At 43.1% G+C, this 18,888-nt stretch overlaps 1 protein-coding gene across 3 annotated transcripts in view; it reads left to right on the plus strand.

The window, feature by feature from the left end:
- LOC147108400 (AP-1 complex subunit mu-1) overlaps window positions 1-18,888 on the plus strand; it is a 105,253-nt gene that overhangs the window by 46,921 nt on the left and 39,444 nt on the right. For 2 of the 3 annotated variants that reach the window (XM_086004988.1, XM_086004987.1), the window contains exon 9: window positions 14,981-15,056. In XM_086004988.1, coding sequence (XP_085861114.1) covers window positions 14,981-15,056 — 76 coding nt within the window. Of the gene's footprint in view, window positions 1-11,643; window positions 11,728-14,980; window positions 15,057-18,888 lie in introns of those variants that run through there. The other variant, XM_086004989.1, reaches the window with a different exon arrangement.

The raw sequence follows: 18,888 nt of genomic DNA on the forward strand, positions 1-18,888 counted from the left end.
GGAAGGATGTTCCAGATGGTCGGGGAGTCGAGAACCAGGGGTCACAGTCTAAGGATAAGGGGTAGGCCATTTAGGACAGATGAGGAATTTCTTCACCCAGAGAGTGGTGAACCTGTGGAATTTTCTACCACAGAAGGCAGTGGAGGCCAATTCATTAAATATATTCAAGAAGGAGTTGGATATATTTCTTAAGGCTAAAGGGATCAAGGGGTATGGGGAGAAAGCAGGGACAGGGTACTGAATTTGGATGATCAGCCATGATCTCGTTGAATGGCGGAGCAGGCTCGAGGGGCCGAATGGCCTGCTCCTAACTTCTATGTATAAACGCCGGCATGGACTGGTTGGGCCGAATGGCCTGTTTCTGTGCCGTATATCCTACACCAGTCCAGGTAGCAATAATGGTGTCCACATCCTGCACCAATCCAGGGAACCATGAACAGAGGACCGATCATTCATGTAGATGAAACATAGTTCTCCTTGAAGGAAGGAATTGTGTTCAGAAAAGTATTCTGTTTTGTCTGATCCTTTGATTTGCATGAAAGTTGGCAGCAGATTTTAAAATGTTAATGCTTGCAGGACTCAATAGTACATTAACTGCTGCGGGCGATGTACATGAATTACTGCCAAAAATATTTGATAAATATATCCACTGAAAACATTCCAGAGACTGAAGGTACAACCACCTGTCCTGACTCTTAACACAGCACGTCCACAACCAGCCTTGTCGGTACTTCCAACGTATTTTAATAAACTCTATTAAAGTAGAACCACTGACCCCCTAGTTCTTTAGCCTCACTTGTCTTATGGTGAAATGCGTGGCTTAGCAGCTTCCGATGTGGTTGCAATCAGGAGTGCACTGTATAGGTGTATGCTGGCTGTCAGCCAGCATTCCATCACTACTGCAACCTGTTGGAGCATAGCGACCAGTAGATCAGCAGAACCGCAGATGCCAGGGTGTTCAGAGGTACTTCTTGTAACCAATTGTGAATTGGATTTTGGTCCCACCTTACAAGTTGTATTTTTCCCCATTTCTCTTTATTTGGGGTGGTCTCTTACTATTTTAAGTTTGGCATTGGCCACCCAATTGCTCGATTTTTATTTTCATAGTGCCTGACTTCTTTATAAGAGAACAGTGTTGCGAATGTGGGACAGTATTTTCCATCTAAAATACTCTTGTCCCTTCGCGACCACCCCATTTACACGTATACCAAAGAATACCAGCTTGGCTCAGTAGTAGCACTCTCTCCTCTGTGAAGTGCTGTGGGTCATTTTTCTACATGAAAGGCGCTATATAAATGCAGTTTGAGGTTGTGGATTCAAGCCTGATTCCAGGTACTGGAGTGCAGAATCTTGGCTGACTGAGCCAATGCTGCTGAAGATGCCGTCTATTGGATGACATTTATAGCCGAGGCCCCGTCTGCTTGTTCAGGCGGATGTGAAAGATCCCAGCACATTATTCAAAGAAGAGCTGGGAAATGCTTCAGCCGTCCAAGCTGTTGGCACCAAAAGCTGATTAACTGATCATTTATCTCATTGCTTGTTGCATGGTGTATGCAAATTGACGGCCACGTTCGCCCACATACCCTTCAGAATTATTCATTGGCTATGAAGTGCTTTGGTACATCCTGAGGCTGTTGAAAGGTACTATCGAAATAAAAGTTAATTCTTCTTTCTGGCTGCTATGTTTGCCTACACAAGTGATTCACCGATTGTGATGTATTTTGACATGTTCCAATTGATATGCAAGTTGTGATCTAAATGCAAGTTCATTCTTTTAGCTGCTTGTGACATTTTCCAATTTAGTCATTCTGTGGTTGCCTCCATCCTGGCCCTAAAAACAGCCATAATGTTCAGTACTCTGAAATACAGGCCCGCTTGTGACCTCTGAACAATATAACCCTCGGTAAGTTCACATGGTACCTCAGCATCTTCCATGTGTGAAAATATAATTTCCTGTGCCAATAGAGGAAATGTATCTTCACAGGTTTTAATAACTGTTACAGGAACAGTTGACGCCGAGAACTGCCAGTAATCGCTGTGCAAGGGGTGTTCCCCCCCCAGTGCCTCGGTGCGTAAATGCAATGCACGGCATGGCGCCAAAACATCCAGATCAAGAAAGTCACAAAGTTCTAGTTTGCCTGGTTAGGCAGGGGCCACGCAACTAAGGATTCCCACTACAGAATGCACTCTGGTGACAAATGTGGAAATTGGGCAAAGGCAGGAACCCGCCTTGTTCAGAGGAGGATGCTAGGCTGTTGGGTCCAGGTTTCCACAGTTTTGTAGCTGCTGTGTTGGTATTCTGGGAATGGTGGAATAAATTCTGCATTCCCAGTGAGATAGCTATTTTAGACATATTATTGGTCATATAGGTTAGACCAACAAGTGGTAGAAGAGCGGGGTGAAGCAGGGACGTGTTTTTCCTGGATTTTGAAAGACCAAGGTTTTCTTTTCATGGCTGAAAGCTGTAATTCAACACTTGCTGGCAATCTGGAGGTAGAATTTCCGCTAAAACCAGCGCCATTAATTGGCCTGTAATTGGCCGAACCAGCACAAAAAATGGAGGAATTTCTAGCGCAAGTTACATCCAGCACAAATGGAGTTTCCGCGACCTTTTGTGCTAGTTTAAAAAACATTGTGCTGGAAGTCGGCCCCGCCCATAACACTGGCCACGCCCCCCCGACCTAATTAATCGGCATGGCGAGTTTCTGCTAATTGCACCCATTTGCAGCCCTTCGAGACTCTTAATTAAGCTTTTTTTTAGGCGCAAGGACACTAATATGAACCTTTTAAAAGTATTTGCTATCAAAGCATTTAATTTACTTATAAAATGACTAGTGTACACCAATGAAACTAGTAAATGGTTCTGTATAATTTTTGTCATTTTTGGTGATTTTAAATCAGCTTACTCGCAGGCAGTGGACTGGACACTCTCATTAAAATGCTTATTTTTTGTGAAAATCCCATTTTCAACTGTATTAATAAAACTGCACCAGGTTACTATTAAATACATCAAGGAATATATTTTAATGCAAGGGAAAAATAATATAAACAGTTGCAATCTGAAATGCTGCCCGATTGCGCTGGTTCATGGAAGATTTTATGTTTCTGATTATACAAATGAGTTTGGGCGGAAACTTGAACCATAACTTCACTTCAGAAAACTAGAGCAGTTTTGAGTGCAGTTTGTGCCCAGATTGCTGATTGCACTCAGAGAGGAAATGCTACCCCTTCATCTTTAAGGTCATTTGGTTGCCTCCTGGTAGCTGGCCTGGTGATCAGGGAGAAAGGTTGGAGGTTTGGATTTCAGCTGTTGCTCCAGTCTGTCTGTCGTAGTTCGGATGGGGTTTAATTGGCTCTTGCTAGGTTGCTAAGTGGCGGTTCTGCAGAACACTGGAGTATAGCAGCAGCAGGGGAACATACATTGGAGCAGCAACTGTAGGAGTGAAGATAGGAATGGTACAAATAACATGAACGGAATTTATTCTCTCCACAGCTGCGAGGTCGATTTAAGTCAGGAGATTGGTGTGCAATGAGATGATGATTGCACAATGATGGGTCCCATTGAACCTGGTGGGTGGGCAGATGTCACACACCATCCTGACTTAGAAGTATATCGCCACTCCTTCATCGTCGCTGGGTCAAAATCCTGGAACTCCCTACCTAACAGCACTGTGGGAGTACCTTCACCTCACGGACTGCAGCGGTTCAAGAAGGCGGCTCACCACCACCTTCTCGAGGGCTATTAAGGATGGGCAATAAATGCTGGCCTTGCCAGTGACCCCCACATCCCATAAACAAATTAAAAAAAAGGCGGGCAGTTGTAGTGTGCACGTTGCAGGTTCCACTATATTTGTATTTTGCTTTAAAACATGTACAATATTTTTCAAGATCCCAGATTCTCTGTACGGTTGGAAAGCAACTGCAGAGCATTCTCCTGTTGCCGTGGAGCGTCGCACAACATTTACTGGACAGTGGCCCTGGGGGTAATGTTCTCAAAATGCAGCAGTACCTAATTCAGCAGGCATACAGAGGATTTGTCCACAAGTAAACTAAATAGCTCTTGGAAAGAAATGACTAGTTTTTTATAATGCAGATGTAATATAATATGTATAATAAATGTTTCAATATATTGCTCTTGCATCTGCATGCACTTCCTGTGAACTTTGTCCATTATAAATTTCCGTGTCCACATTTATAATGAAATCTGTCCAGGTAATCTTGCCACACTGTAATGACACCCTCCTGCCCGTGGAGGTGCTGCAACTCCACTGCGGGAATGTGTAATTACAGCGTGATGAGTTCACGGGGGAGGATTCCATTATAAATGTGGACAGAGGAATTTATAATGGAATTATTTGCATATATTTAACGTATTGAATAAAAAGGAAAATATGTAGGGCTATGAGGAAAGAGTGGGACTAATTCGATAGCTCTTTCAAAGAGCTTGCACAGGCATGATGAGCCGAATGGCCTCCTTCTGTACTTTATGATTCCATGACTTTAAAATGGCAATTGGATAATGTCTACATGCCCTGCAATATCATGGAGGATCTGTTGGCATGATATAAAAATATACGCTTTCAGTGTAGAGATTCTAATGCTGAAGTGGTTAAAGTTCACTAAGTGAGCTTCTAAATAATTGCCATTGTCTGTGTCAGCCAGAGCAAGAGGAAGTAACGGGGCGGGCGGGGGGGGAAACACTTTCATTTGTAAGCGCTGATGTAAAAACCATAAAATTTGCATGTTGATTTAATCAAATACACGTGCAAAATTTGTGATTACATATGGGGAGATCCTTCAGTTCCTGTTCAAAATGAGCCAAGTGTACCTCCTTTCTCTAGAAAGATGGGACCGTTCACATCATTCCACAAATCTTTAGGCTCCTATGCAATGTTCCCTTTAAACACGGCCGCACAGTGCTTTGGAGGTCCGGCTTTTAAATGGAAAAACTGCACGTGGGTGAAACTTTGAATAGGCCGTGCTGCCCAAAACAAATTAGAGGGAACATTGCTCCTGTGTCACCACTATTGCCCATGCCATCCATAATTTACTGCATTCAGCATGTCCACCACAGGCACTGTCATGCACTCGAACACAATCTGTGCTGTCTAGTGATGGGATTCGATCAATATTTCCTTTTGTAATCCACTCGTGACTTGTTACTCATTTATTTCCCTAGTTATTTGAGAGAATTATCATATCCCACTGTTGGTGAGATAATAAATTGCAATTTGGTATATTTGAATACCTGTTCCAAAGTGTGTTAATGCCTCCAAAGAAAATCTAATTGCAAATGCCTTTGAGTTCAGCCCTCTGACCCGATGGTGTTTGAGGTCATAGTGTGGCTCCTGATTGCTTCCCTTATGTGGCTGTGATATTGAGCACCGTTAGATTCCTGTTTACAGCTTCCCCAATGGCTTGGTTATTAAGTTAATTGCCTAATGTGGTACTGAACCTTCTAAATGTCCCAGATTTAATCTTTGGACTCTCCTTTGGCGCCACCACTGGGAGGGAGAGTGAATTTACAGTGTGACACATTTACATAGGCACGTTCTATTTTAATGTGGGCATGGGAATTTATGTTGCAAATGTAAAAATAGGGACAGAATATATGATTTTGAAATGCAACTAAGTTAAATCTGCATACACTAGCCAATTCTCTCCACCACCCCCTGCCTCTGCAGCAATGCCACAGGAGATTGGCTAGTTTAATATAAAGGTGTGTTTTTAATATACTGATTCTAGTGTTGAAGTGGTTAAAGTTGATTAAGGATCGCAGTAGGATAGCAATTGTCCTCGGTACCTGTGTGTTGCAGTGGAAATAACCATTCACCCCATGCGATGCCTCCCATTGTGGAGTAGCTCACCATAACTCGCTGTCTTGGCTCAGCCATGAAGAATGGCTAGTTTGGTTAAAATGGAAGAGTCCTCCTCTCCCCAAGATTCTGTCTCTTGGCATGTCAGTGGCATCTGGAGAAGATGGGAGGGGAAGGATCTTTTCAAAAAGTTTCAAACTTCAGTGAAGCCATTTTAAATATTGCTTTTGCTGAGCAATTAAAACTTCCAGCTGTAAACACAAACAAATTTAGTAGTAGTTTACTGCCCATTTCCCAGTCCCATCCTTTGCACTGGTATCACTTCACAAGACACTTGGTTCAAACGTTAGAGCTTTGTACTTGGTGCCAAAGTTAAAAATGATTTTCGCAACTGAGCGCTCCTCATTTATTATATTAAATGTGTGGGAATTGTTGCTAAAGTGCCAAAGATAGAGAAGTTAATTGTAAGCTACAATATGAGGGTTGCTTCCACTAGCTGCTGTCTGAGGGCACTGACAACAGTTGACCGGGTTGGCAGTACTTGGTGTGTAATGGAGGTTCTGTAACCCGTAGTTGCATATTTATATTGCAGACCACAAATACTACACCAGCAGAGTTAATCAGTAAGGGGCATTTAGTTAGATTATAGAGTGGCGGGGATAAAAGATCTTCAAACCACATCAGAACAGTGCAGGGAAAAATAAACTTGGGGCCCTAAGCCATGTGGCGTGCCGTAGTCGATGGCTAAAGCGGCTAATTCAGCCACTGCCATCTTCATGCATTCAGCTACATCAGTAATAAAAATCAGGGGGAACCCATGGTCATGGTAAGCATTCAAACTTTCAGGATTTCAAATGGATTACTGGCATATCTAACCAGTTGAGCTTGGAATGTTCTTGGCGTGGATGGTTATAAGGATGCCTGTGACTATTTCTGTGCAATTCTCGGCTGAAGCCCTGGGTATTGAGAGTTAAGGACCCAAGCGGGTAGATGGAGTTGAGATATGGATCAGCCGTAATCTAATTGAATGGGGGAAACAGGCTCGAGGGGCTGAATGGCCTCCTCCTGTTCCTATATTCCTAGAGACATTGATGGTTGAGCCTCGACTCTTGTTGTTTCACAAGCTATGAAAGCAGGCAGTGTGGCAAAGCAGCGTGTTGATGTTTCAGTGCACTGTACCACAGACTAGTTTTACACCTGAAGTCTCTCACACTGCAAAGCACTTAGAGGCATTTCTCAGGAGGGGGAGAAAAATCACGGTGCATGATTACTTTTGCACACCTCCTTGCTGCACCTTGAGTGGCACTAGGAAGTATTGTCTGTCTGCACTATATAGGGGGCTGGGAGCAGGTGGAATGGTGCATTGGAAGAGCGAGCAATGGTGCATGCGTTTTTAAAAAAAAAAAAAAAAAAAAAGTTTTACTTGCATTTATATATATAGTGCCTTTCATGACCTCGGGATGTTCCAAAGTGTTTTACAGCCAGTGAAATACTTTTGAAGTGTAGTCACTTACAATGTGGGTAAATGCAGAAGCCAATTTGCACACACAAGGTCCTGCAAACACCAGTAATAAATGACCAGATAATCTCTTAGTGACATTCTTTGAGGCATAAATATTGGCTAGGATACTGGTAGTACTCCCCTGCTGCTCTTCGAATAGTTCCATGGGATCTTTTGCGCCCATCTGCGAAGGACGGCAGGGCCTCGGTTTAATGGCCCAGAAATTCGGGTCTCCACGGGTGAGTACGCACGGGGTACTCACCCGTAGGCCGAATGGAAGTGCCGGTTTTCTGCATGCACTGTGCATGCACGGGAAACCGGCACTTCCGATCCTCTGAACGCGCATGCAGGAGAGGCTGCGCGTGCGCTTTGAACTTAGGTTTTTTTTTGCAGGTTTTCCCGGGATCGTAAGCCTGCAGGATTTAGAAATGTAAAAAGCAGGCGTAAGGCCTGCTTTTTACAAGGTAAGTGGTCAATTAATTAAAATTAAAACATTTTTTCCACAGGTTTATTATTTTTAAATACTTTAAAGCAAGGTAAGTTTATTTGTAGCCCCGTTAGAATATAAAATTTATTTTTTTCAAAAATTTAAATTATTGTTTAAGTTAGTTATTTAATGTAATTTATAGTTTATTTAAAAAGTGTGATGTATTTTTAAAAAAAAATTATTTGAAGGTTTACTGCTATTTTGGGGCCGTAGTATTTATAAGTCTTGACAGGTCTTCCTGTCAGACTTATGAATGGGCTTTTCCCTCCTCCGATTGGCTGCCCATGGCTCACGTGATCCCAGGGGACGCATCGCACTAACTGCGCCCCTGGGATACGCAAGCACTGCGCGCCAGCAGCTGGGCCAGGCCCCGGATCGGAATTCCACGGGGCCCTACAGCTCAACTGCCGGCGCGCTAGGTAAGTGCAGGTCGGGGGCTTGCACCCGCGGGAAGCCCCCGACCCGAATTTCTGGGCCAATGTCTCATCCGAAAGACGGCACCTCTGAAAATGCAGCACTCCCTCAGTACTATAAGTGTCAGCCTGGATTATATGCTCAAGTCACAGGAGTGTGGGGCTTGATCCTATGACCTTCTGACTCAGCGGTGAGAGTGTGATCACCCAGCTAATACTTGTAATTAAGCAAACAAAATTATTGTTAGGGGAGGCGGGGGGGCGGGGGGGAGTCCCTAAAGAAAGTAAATTTAAGATAGAGGATCTGTGTAATATTTTTAAACTGCATCACTTTCAGCCAGGTGTTCATGGTCTTCCATTTCCTACTTTCACAAATAGCAGACCACACATCTAAATCTATCTGAGCTGGGACTTTCACAGCTTATCATGTAAGGTCAGACTTCAAATCACATTTGTTTTGTAAGTTTAGACATTGCAGAACCCTCATTTATTTTCAGTCTTGATCTTGGGCATAGTGTGCTGTGTGTAAAGCCTGTACAAACAGCAAACCCAAAGCATAGCCTCGAGCTGCTTATGATCGGGGATAATAGAGCAATTGCCCACTGGTTGGATTTAGTTCAGGTCTGAATTCTGAAAAGGTGAAGTCTTTTATATGGAATTATACATTTATATTTTTCTTAGCCAATTACAGTATAATTTATGTTTTTAAAAAGTCCCATTTTGCAACTTCTTTAGTAAACTGTAAAACAAAGCGCTCTTTTCCAACCAGAGGTTTAAATGCTGAGGCTTCAGTTTAGTTGGAGTGGGTATCAAAGGCCTCTCTGATCTTTGCTAAAATTAAACATATATATTTGCTCTCGCTGTGTTTACAAAAATAAATGTGGTTAGCCTTTTTAAAAAATAAAAAAAAAGGGGCTGTAGAGACTGAAGTGACCTCTGCCCTGAAATTCTGTGGTACAATTGGTTCAGCAAGTTACCAGAACCACCACCTCTGAGCTTTCAAGAAACCACCTTTCTGGTTCACCAGCGTGATCTGGGGCTGAGATTTATGTTGCAGATAAAATTAGCCACCAGCCCCAGCTGCACACCCCTGACTTACTCAAAAACCAGAGAGATCTATTCTTAGCCAATCTTTTACATTCAGATTCTTCCTTTTTTTAAGTAGCAAGTTTCCATTTGCAATTTTTGCAATGCACACTTTGACTCTATCAGATACATAACTAGATTTCTGTTTCATTCATCGAAGGAGCAACACTTGCACAGGCAACAGTGCAGCTGACCGAACTGGTATGTGGCAAATGCAGTACAGTAAAGGTAACTGAGTAGTATGATGTGGGAAAGAGAACAGAGAATGGAGCAGTCCCCTAAATGTTAAAATTCTCAACGAAATACAACAATAATACCTTTTGAGAGTAGGATTGTAGATAGAAAGATCCTAAAAGGGCAAATTGTGTTCTGTTTTTTCTGAACAGGCACATTGAATGCAAAGGTACGTGTGCAGTGGTACATTTTGGTACAGAAGAATAATGAAAGGAAGCATAGGTTAGACTTTTAACGAGAATGGAGGAACAGGTATCTAGTGTGCAGATACACATTGTTAAAGATGGGAATGCAGGTAGAAAAGTTCACAAAGGTAAATTAGATTCTGGCCTCCATACATAAAGGTATTGAATGTAAAAGCAAGGAAGTCATGTTGAATGTGTTCAGCATGTTGGTTAGATCACAGTCAGAGTACTGTTGAGTTTTTGGCACCCCACTAAAGGATCCATGGAAAAGCTGCAATTCACCAGGGATTAGAGCATATAATTATGATAGACTTAGAACAACTAGGGCTGTGTTCACGGGAGCAGGAGAGATACAGTCTAATAGAAATGCTTGAAATTGTGATGGTTTGAGAAGATAAATGGTGAGTGATCATTTTCAGTGGTCTGTCGGGAGAGAAAAAGAAAGACTTGCATTTATATAACACCTTTCACAACCTCAGGACAAGTACTTTTGAAATGCAGTCACTGTTGTAATGTAGGAAATGCGGCAGACAATTTGCGCACAGCAAGCTCCCACAAACAACAATGTGATAATGACCAGCACGGTGGCATAGTGGTTAGCACTGTTGCCTCACAGCGCCAGGGACCCGGGTTCGAATCCGGCCTCGGGTGACTGTGTCTGTGTGGAGTTTGCACATTCTCCCCGTGTTTGCGTGGGTTTCCTCCGGGTGCTCCGGTTTCCTCCCACAGTCTAAAGATGTGCGGGTTAGGTTGATTGGCTATGATAAATTGACCCTTAGTGTTAGGGGGATTAAATACGTGGGGTTACGGGGATAGGGTGGGATATGTGTTGGTGTAGGGGTTACGGGGATCGGGTGGGATATGTGTCGGTGCAGGCTCGATGGGCCGAAATGGCCTCTATCTGCACTGTGGGGTTTCTGTGATTGTGTGATTCTGTGATCTGTTTTAGTGATGTTGATTGAGTAATAAATATTGGCCAGGACACCGGAGATAACTCGCCTATTCTTCTTCGCACTAGTGCAATGGGATCTTTTGCGTCCACCTGAGAGGAAAGATGGGGCCTCGGTTTAACGTCTCATCCAAAAGATGGCACCTCCAACAGTGCAGGACTCCCTAAGGAGTCTTGGCAATCAGCACCATTTTTGAGGTTCCTAAGCGCCAAGCTCTTTCCCTGGGCCTATCCATTAGTGCTTCCAACACAATAGCTTTTGAGGTCTCTCCAGGCCGAGATTCAAGGCTGCAATGAGCAGGGTGTGGCTGGCCAGCAAGATGGCCCCTCCCCTTTAAGAACTGGACGGCGCCAGTGTGTCTGTTCCATTGCTAACTGACATCACCTGAGCTTCGCCAGCGCTCTGAGGTAGCACCTTGCTCCTCGACGTTAGTGCCATAAGACAGGTGTGTAGCACCTAATTTAGTGCTCAAATCACCTCCAGGGGCGATGGAGGCCAAGTTTGCAGTCGGAGGCGATAATTAGCGCCGGGCGCTAAACTTTGCGCCCGGCCGATAATAGCGCCCCAAACGGGGCGATACCGATTTTCATCCCCCAAGACATTCTTCAAAGATTCAGTGTCAGACCTGGAGGAGCGTTTGTTATTCCCCTATTCAAATGTATGTTTATTCTCTAATGTTAATCTGATGACCTGATTGTCACGGCTCCGTGTCAGGACACCATGTGATGCTGCATTATCTTTCATCCACTCGATGTTTTTCTGAAAAAAATTTAATCTGCCATTTTTACACTCAGTAACTGAAAATTGTAATGTCCAAAATAAGGTTTTATACAAAATTTAAAATAAGTGTATTTCATAATTAAATGTCTCCATAGAATTATTGTGTGTCTTTTAATGCCTTCATTAAAGTTCTGTGTTGAAGGCTTTGGCCTCTCCCAAAAGCCTGGTCTTAGACTTGCTATTTTCCCCAGATTTGTGACTGTTCGCTGAAGGAAGATTGTGCAGAGGGAGATTTGCTCGTCATAGAAAATAGAAGATAGGAGCAGGAGTAGGCCATTCGGCCCCTTGAGCCTGCTCCGCCATTCAATGAGATCATGGCTGATCATTCAAATTCAGTACCCTGTCCCTGCTTTCTCCCCATATCCCTTGATCCCTTTAGCCTTAAGAAATATATCCAACTCTTTCTTGAATATATTTAATGAATTGGCCTCTACTGCCTTCTGTGGTAGAGAATTCCACAGGTTCACCACTCTGGGTGAAGAAATTCCTCCTCATCTCTGTCCTAAATGGCTTACCCCTTATCCTTAGACTATGACCCCTGGTTCTGGACTCTCCGACCATCGGGAACATCCTTCCTGCATCTAATCTGTCCAGTCCTGTCAGAATCTTATAAGTTTCAATGAGATCCCCTCTCATTCTTCTAAACTCCAGCTAGTATAAGCCCAATCGACCCAATCTCTCCTCATATGTCATTCCTGCCATCCCAGGTATCAGCCTGGTGAATCTTCACTGAACTCCCTCCATGGGAAGAACATCCTTCCTCAGATAAGGCGACCAAAACTGCACTCAATACTCAAGATGTGGTCTCACCAAGGCCCTGTGCAACTGCAGCAAGACATCCTTGTTCCTGTACTCAAATCCTCTCGCTACGAAGGCCAACATACCATTTGCCTTCTTAACCGACTGGTGCACAAGGACACCCAGGTCTCGTTGCACTTCCCCTTCTCCCAATCTATTGCCATTCAGATAATCTGCCTTCCTGTTTTTGACACCAAAGTGGATAACCTCACATTTATCCACATTATATTGCATCTGCCATGCTTCTGCCCAACCTGTCCAAATCATCCTGGAGTTTCTCGGCATCCTCCTCACAGCACACACGCCCAGCCAGCTTTGTGTTGTCTGCAAACTTGGAGATATTACATCTAGTTCCCTCGTCTAGATCATTAATATATATTGTGAATAGCTGGGGTCCAAGGACTGATCCCTGCAGTACCCCACTAGTCACTGCCTGCCACTCGGGGGGGGGGGGGGGGGGGGGGGAGAAAGACCGGTTTATTCCAACTCTTTGCTTTCTGTCTGCCAACCAGTTCTCTCCAAGTCAATACTTTGCCCCCAATCCCATGTGCCTGAACTTTACACGCTAATCTGTTATGCAGGACCTTATCGAAAGCCTTCTGAAAGTCCAAATACACCATATCCACTGGTTCTCCCTTATCTATTTTACCAGTTACATCCTCATAAAACTCCAGTAGATTAGTCAAGCACGATTTACCCTTTGTAAATCCATGTTGACTTTGTCCGATCCTGTCACTGTTTTCAAAGTGCTCTGCTATTACATCTTTTATAATGGACTCTAGCATTTTCCCCACTACCGATGTCAGGCTTACCGGTCTGTAATTCCCCGTTTTCTCTCTACCACCTTTTTTGAATAGTGGGGTAACATTAGCTACCCTCCAATCCATGGGTATTGTTCCAGATTCCATCGAATGTTGGAAGATGACCAGCAATGCATCTACTATTTCTAGGGCCACTTCCTTAAGTACCCTAGGATGTAGATTATCAGGCCCTGTGGATTTATCGGCCTTTAATCCCGTCAATTTCCCTAACACCATTTCCCTACAAATACTGATTTCTTTCAGTTCCTGCCTTTCATCAGACCCTATGTTCCCCGACATCTCTGGGAGGGTATTTGTGTCGTCCTTTGTGAAGACAGAACCAAAATATGTATTTAATTGGTCTGTCATTTCTTTGTTCCCCATTATAAATTTCCCTGATTCTGACTGCAAGGGACCTACGCTTGACTTCAGTCTTTTTCTCTTCACATATCTATAATAAAAGCTTTGTCAATTTTTAAAAATTAATCCCTTTGTTGAATCCTAAACTGCTCCCAATCTTCAGGTTTACTGTTTTTCCTGGCCAATTTATATGTCCTCTCCTTGGATCTTATGCTATCCCTAATTTCCCTTGTTAGCCACGGTTGAGTCACCTTTTTTGTTTTATTTTTATGCCAAACTGGGATGAACAAATTCTGTAGTTCATCCATGCGGTCATTATTAAACAAAAATGAGAGTGAACATAACTAACCACCAGCATCTCTGATCCTGAGGAACCGTTCACTTTTGAATGCAGGTGTTATGATTTGTAAACCAATAAAACTTTTAGCACCAATCATTCTCGCCTGAATGTAAAGTTAAATGTGAAACAGTTCAGGCCTCTATTTGTAAAAATTTTTTTTTTTTTTTAATGAAAACCTGTTTATATAGTCAACTAATTTGACTTGCCATTGCGTTATCTTCCACTAACAATGTCCTCGTGTTTAAATGCCTTCATGGCTGAGACCCCCTCTGTCTCTGTAACCTCCTTCAGCACTACAACACCCCCATGAGAACAGTGCGTTCCTCTGATTCTGGCCTCTTGTGCAACCCCCTCCCTTCACCCCACTGTTGGCAGCTGTGCCTTCAGCCACGTAGGCTCTGGAATTTTCTCTCTAAACACCTCCACTTCCCTCTCCTTTAAGTCCTTCCTTAAAGCCTACTACTTTGGCCAATCTTATTCACCCTTCCTAATATCTGCTTCTCTGGTTCAGTGTCCTTTTTTGCCTGACTCCACTTCTGTGAAGCATCTTGGGATGCTTTTTCTACATTATAAACGCTATATAAATGCAAGTTGTTAAGAGTCGCATATATGAATCTTTGGGACCGGTTTTGTCCGTTCTTGTCCTGTATCATGGAATCCTTGCTAATGTCACTTTGCGGGTGTCCTAGTATTTATCCCTGATGGCACTGTCTGTGACCCAGAAATCTGACTGCCTTTGGGGAGGAACAATAGGGGATTTGAGACCATGTCTGAGCATCTGACACTCTTTAACAGCTGGAAGGGATGTCAAGGGTGGATCAGTTCAAGATTTGGAATCCTTTGCCATGATTTTCACTGGTTTTTTTGTTTGATGATAAATGTATTCCGTCCAAAGATGGTCGAGGGTGAAATTGGCCTTTTAACAGTCGCGTGTAACGGGCAGTAGCGAATCAGCAGCTTGTTTTATGCCACACCCCATTTTCTTTTCCACTAACTTCAAGGTCTTGTGCTACATTCATGTTACAGGAAAGCTCCTTGAAACAGTTCTCCAGTTTAGGCCTTTGTGACTCCTGGTGCTGTGAAAATGGGGCAGATTCCACATCTCAAACAACACAAAATCTGCACATAAGCTTCACCCTAAAGCAACAAACTATTGCAAAGGGAATCTGATGATAAATAAGTGGTCATGTGTTTAACCATTTCACCAAAAACCTATTTTCTTTTGGTCAGGTTCGTTACTTGAAGATTATTGAGAAAAGTGGCTACCAGGCTTTGCCGTGGGTTCGTTATATTACTCAAAATGGAGGTAAGGAACATGCATCTTTATACCGTTAAATGTTAACTCTCCTGTGCTTTACAGTTTAAATCTAATCACAAATGTTAGCAGTCATTTCAGTGCCGAGTGCAGACTCTATCGGAGTAGTTACACAAAATACCTCAGATGCTGGAAATCTGAAATAAAAACAGAGATTTCTGGAAACACTCAGCAGGTCAGTCAATATCTCTCCAAAGGCCTTCCCTGATCTGAGTGTTTCCAGCTGTTTTAATTTTTATCAGAGCTTTTCTTTTATATTACATCTTTATGAGCAGCGCCTGCATCTTCATAAAGAAACACTCCCAAAAACCTCTTCTGTATCCCTGATGACAATCTTGCTGGAGTGTTTCCAAATGAGGCTAAGAACATAAGAAATAGGAGCAGGAGTGGGCTATTCAGCCCCTCGAGCCTGCTCTGCCATTCAATAAGATCATGGCTGATCTTCTACCTCAACTCCACTTTCTCGCACTATTCCCAGATCCCTTGATTCTCTTGGTATCTTAAAAATCTATCGATCCCTGTCTTGAATAGGCTGCCTTGCAATTGGTAGAAGGGTTTGTTGGCTGCAAGGTACCCACTTCCTAAAATCCCCAAAATGATTTTGTGTCTTGTAAGTCATTAACCTACGCGCACACGCACACGCACATCAACACCCAATATTAAAAGCAACAACAAATAACTAGTGCAGTATAAAAATTGGGACAGTGTTTCAAATTTTGAATTATAACTGCTGAAACAAAAACATAATGCTTTTTGCATTCTTTTTTTAAATGCACCGGTTGTACACCTAAAGGCAATTTAACTGCATTGCAGTATGAAGATAAAAGTGGAGATGGATTTTACAAGCGCCAAGTCCAGTACACTGGAGAAACCTGCCCAGATTTAAACTCGAGTCATTCATTACACTGCTGAAATTCAAATAATTAGTACCTTTCTAAAACTGGGTTAATCAAAGCAGAAGTATATCGGGCAGTTGTAGTTCATTCACACTCAATGAATATAGTAACTAGTAGCGTTACTGAACATACATGGTGTACATAGAGTTGTACATAGTGTGGTCAGAGTGGAACACAGCTGTTGCCTCAGCAGCTGGAACAGTACAGACATTCAGTCCAATAAATCAACCTCTGAACAGCTGTTACAGTACAATACACAGGTTTAATCGAACCTGTATCACAAGAATCTCTAGTTACTGTGCACACATTTAATCTAACCTGTATCCCAGAACTATACACTTACAGCACGCAAGTTTAAATGGAGAGAGACGACAGAATGCTGTGGTACAGAGGGATCTGGGTATCCTCTTACATGAAACACAGAAGGTTAGCATGCAGATACAGCAAGTAATTAGGAAGACAAATGGAATGTTGGCCTTTATTGCTGGGGGGGGGGGGGGGGGGTGGTGGATGCAGTATAAAAGTAGGGAAGTCTTGCTACAACTGTACAGGGTGTTGGTGAGACCACACCTGGAGTACTGCGTACAGTTTTGGTCTCCTTATTTAAGGAGGGATATACTTGCATTGGAGGGTGTTCAGCAAAGGTTCACTAGGTCGATTCCTGAGATGGAAAGGTTGAGCAGGTTGGGCCTATACTCATTGGAGTTTAGAAGAATGAGAGGGGATCTTATTGAAACATATAAGATTCTGAGGGGACTTGACAGGGTAGATGCTGAGAGGATGTTTGCCCTCATGGGGGATTCTAGAACGAGGGGGCATAGTTTCAGGGTAAGGGGTCGCCCATTTAAGACGGGGATGAGGAGGAATTTCTTCTCTGAGCGTCGTGAATCTTTGGAATTCTCTACCCCAGAGAGCTGTGGAGGCGGAGTCATTGAATATATTCAAGGCGGAGATACAGATATTTGAGCTACAGGGGAGTCGAGGGTTATGGGGAATAGATAGGAAAGTGGAGTTGAGGCCAAGATCAGATCAGCCATGATCTTATTGAATGGGGAGCAGGCTCGAGGGGTCGAATGGCCTACTCCTGCTCCTATTTCTTATGTTTATTCTGCCCAGTATCATCAGAATCTATACAGATAAGGTACGGACATTTATTGCCGTGGAGGCTGGGTCATTAAATACATTTAAGGTGGAGATAGACAGATTTTTGCAAGTTAAGTGAGTGAGGGGTTATGGGGAGCGGGCAGGGAAGTGGCTTTGAGCCCAAGATCAGCCATGATCTTATTGAATGGCGGAGCAGGCTCAAGGGGCCAAGTGGCCTATTCCTGCTGCTATTTCTTATGTTCGTATTCTTCCCAGTATCATAGGAATCTATACAGTTACAGTGCGGTATGTATATTTACTTGCATAGAAATTACGACATGGATTGGGGCTGTTTTGCTCAACCAGTCGTGCTGGTGTTTATCCTCCACAAACTAGTAGTCCTATTCCCACATACCCACCCTGTTCCCATATCCCTTTATTCCTTGACATGGTCGTTGCTTCAATCACTAACTCTGGTGGTGCATTCCACAGTCTCTCAACACGCTGTTAAAAAAAATTAAAAAATTGCCTCAGGAAAAAGTTTCCCCTGCTCTCTGTCCTAAATCTCTCAAATTTAATCTTCGATCCAGAACAAGGACACAGATATTTCAGTCACTGGAAACTCTGTTTCTATCCACTCCGTTGCATTCTTTAAATGCTTCTATCAAATCACTCCTTAATCTCCTTCATTCTAATGAAACAGCCCCAAATTTTCAAGTCTTTCTTTGCATTTGTCTTTGCTCATACCAGGCAGCATCCTAGTGAACCTTTGCTGCACCCTGTCTATTACATCAACACCCCTCCTACAGTGTGAAGCCCAAAACTGCGCACACTTTTCCAATTGGGCTTACGCAAACTGCTATAAATTAAAAAGCAAAATACTGCGGATTCTGGAAATCTGAAATAAAAACAGAAAATGCTGGAAACACTCCGGGTCAGGCAGCATCTGTGGAAAGAGAAACCGAGTTAACGTTTCAGGTCGATGACCCTTCGTCAGAACTGAAACGTTAACTCTGTTTCTCTCTCCACAGATGCTGCCTGACCTGAGAATTTCCAGCATTTTCTGCTATAAATTCACCATTGCATTGGGACTTACATATGCTATACCTCTTGCTGTAAAACCCAGTATTCCACTAGCTTTTTTATGGCATTTTCCAACTTTATTTATTGAATTTTTTCCCTTTAAGTTTGTTGTGTCCCTTAAGCACAGGAAACAGAAATAATTTTAGGCTGAATTCCAGACTTGCACCCGACAATGAAGCATTTGACGGATATAGGCACACACACTTGCATGGAATGCAGATTTAAGCAGAACTAACCAAATCTGTAAATTCTTTTATGTATTTGTTTTTGGGGATGTGGGCAACACTGGTAAGTTTCCATTCCTAGTTGGCCTGAGGGTATTAAGGGCAACCAGTGGAGTCTGATGTTGACCAGACAAGGGTAGGGGTGGCAGACTCCCTTTCCAAGGACTTTAGTGAACCAGTTGTGATCTTGACAACAAACAGCAGCTTTCATGGTCATTGTTTCCTGATGCCAGCTCACCAATGATCAGATTCATTGAGTTCATTGGAGGGATTTGAACTCGTGACCTCTGGGGTCGCTAGTCCAGTACCAGAACTTAGTAGGCTGTCGCATCCTCGATGTTCGTGTCCAGCAGTTGTGGAGCTTAGAACCATAAATATCAAATTGTGAAACAATCTCGTGTGTGCACCAAGCTTATCGGTCGTACAGAGCAAGCACCTGAACTGCAGACAACTTGCTACATTATTGAAGTGATCTGGACTTTCTGTAGTTGCAGTGATGATATACTGAGTAATTTTTCTAACACCTGTGAGATTGTA

This window comes from Somniosus microcephalus, chromosome 13 (assembly GCF_052327205.1).
Source record: "Somniosus microcephalus isolate GS21.2 chromosome 13, FLI_Smic_1.0, whole genome shotgun sequence".
Taxonomy (NCBI): domain Eukaryota; kingdom Metazoa; phylum Chordata; class Chondrichthyes; order Squaliformes; family Somniosidae; genus Somniosus; species Somniosus microcephalus.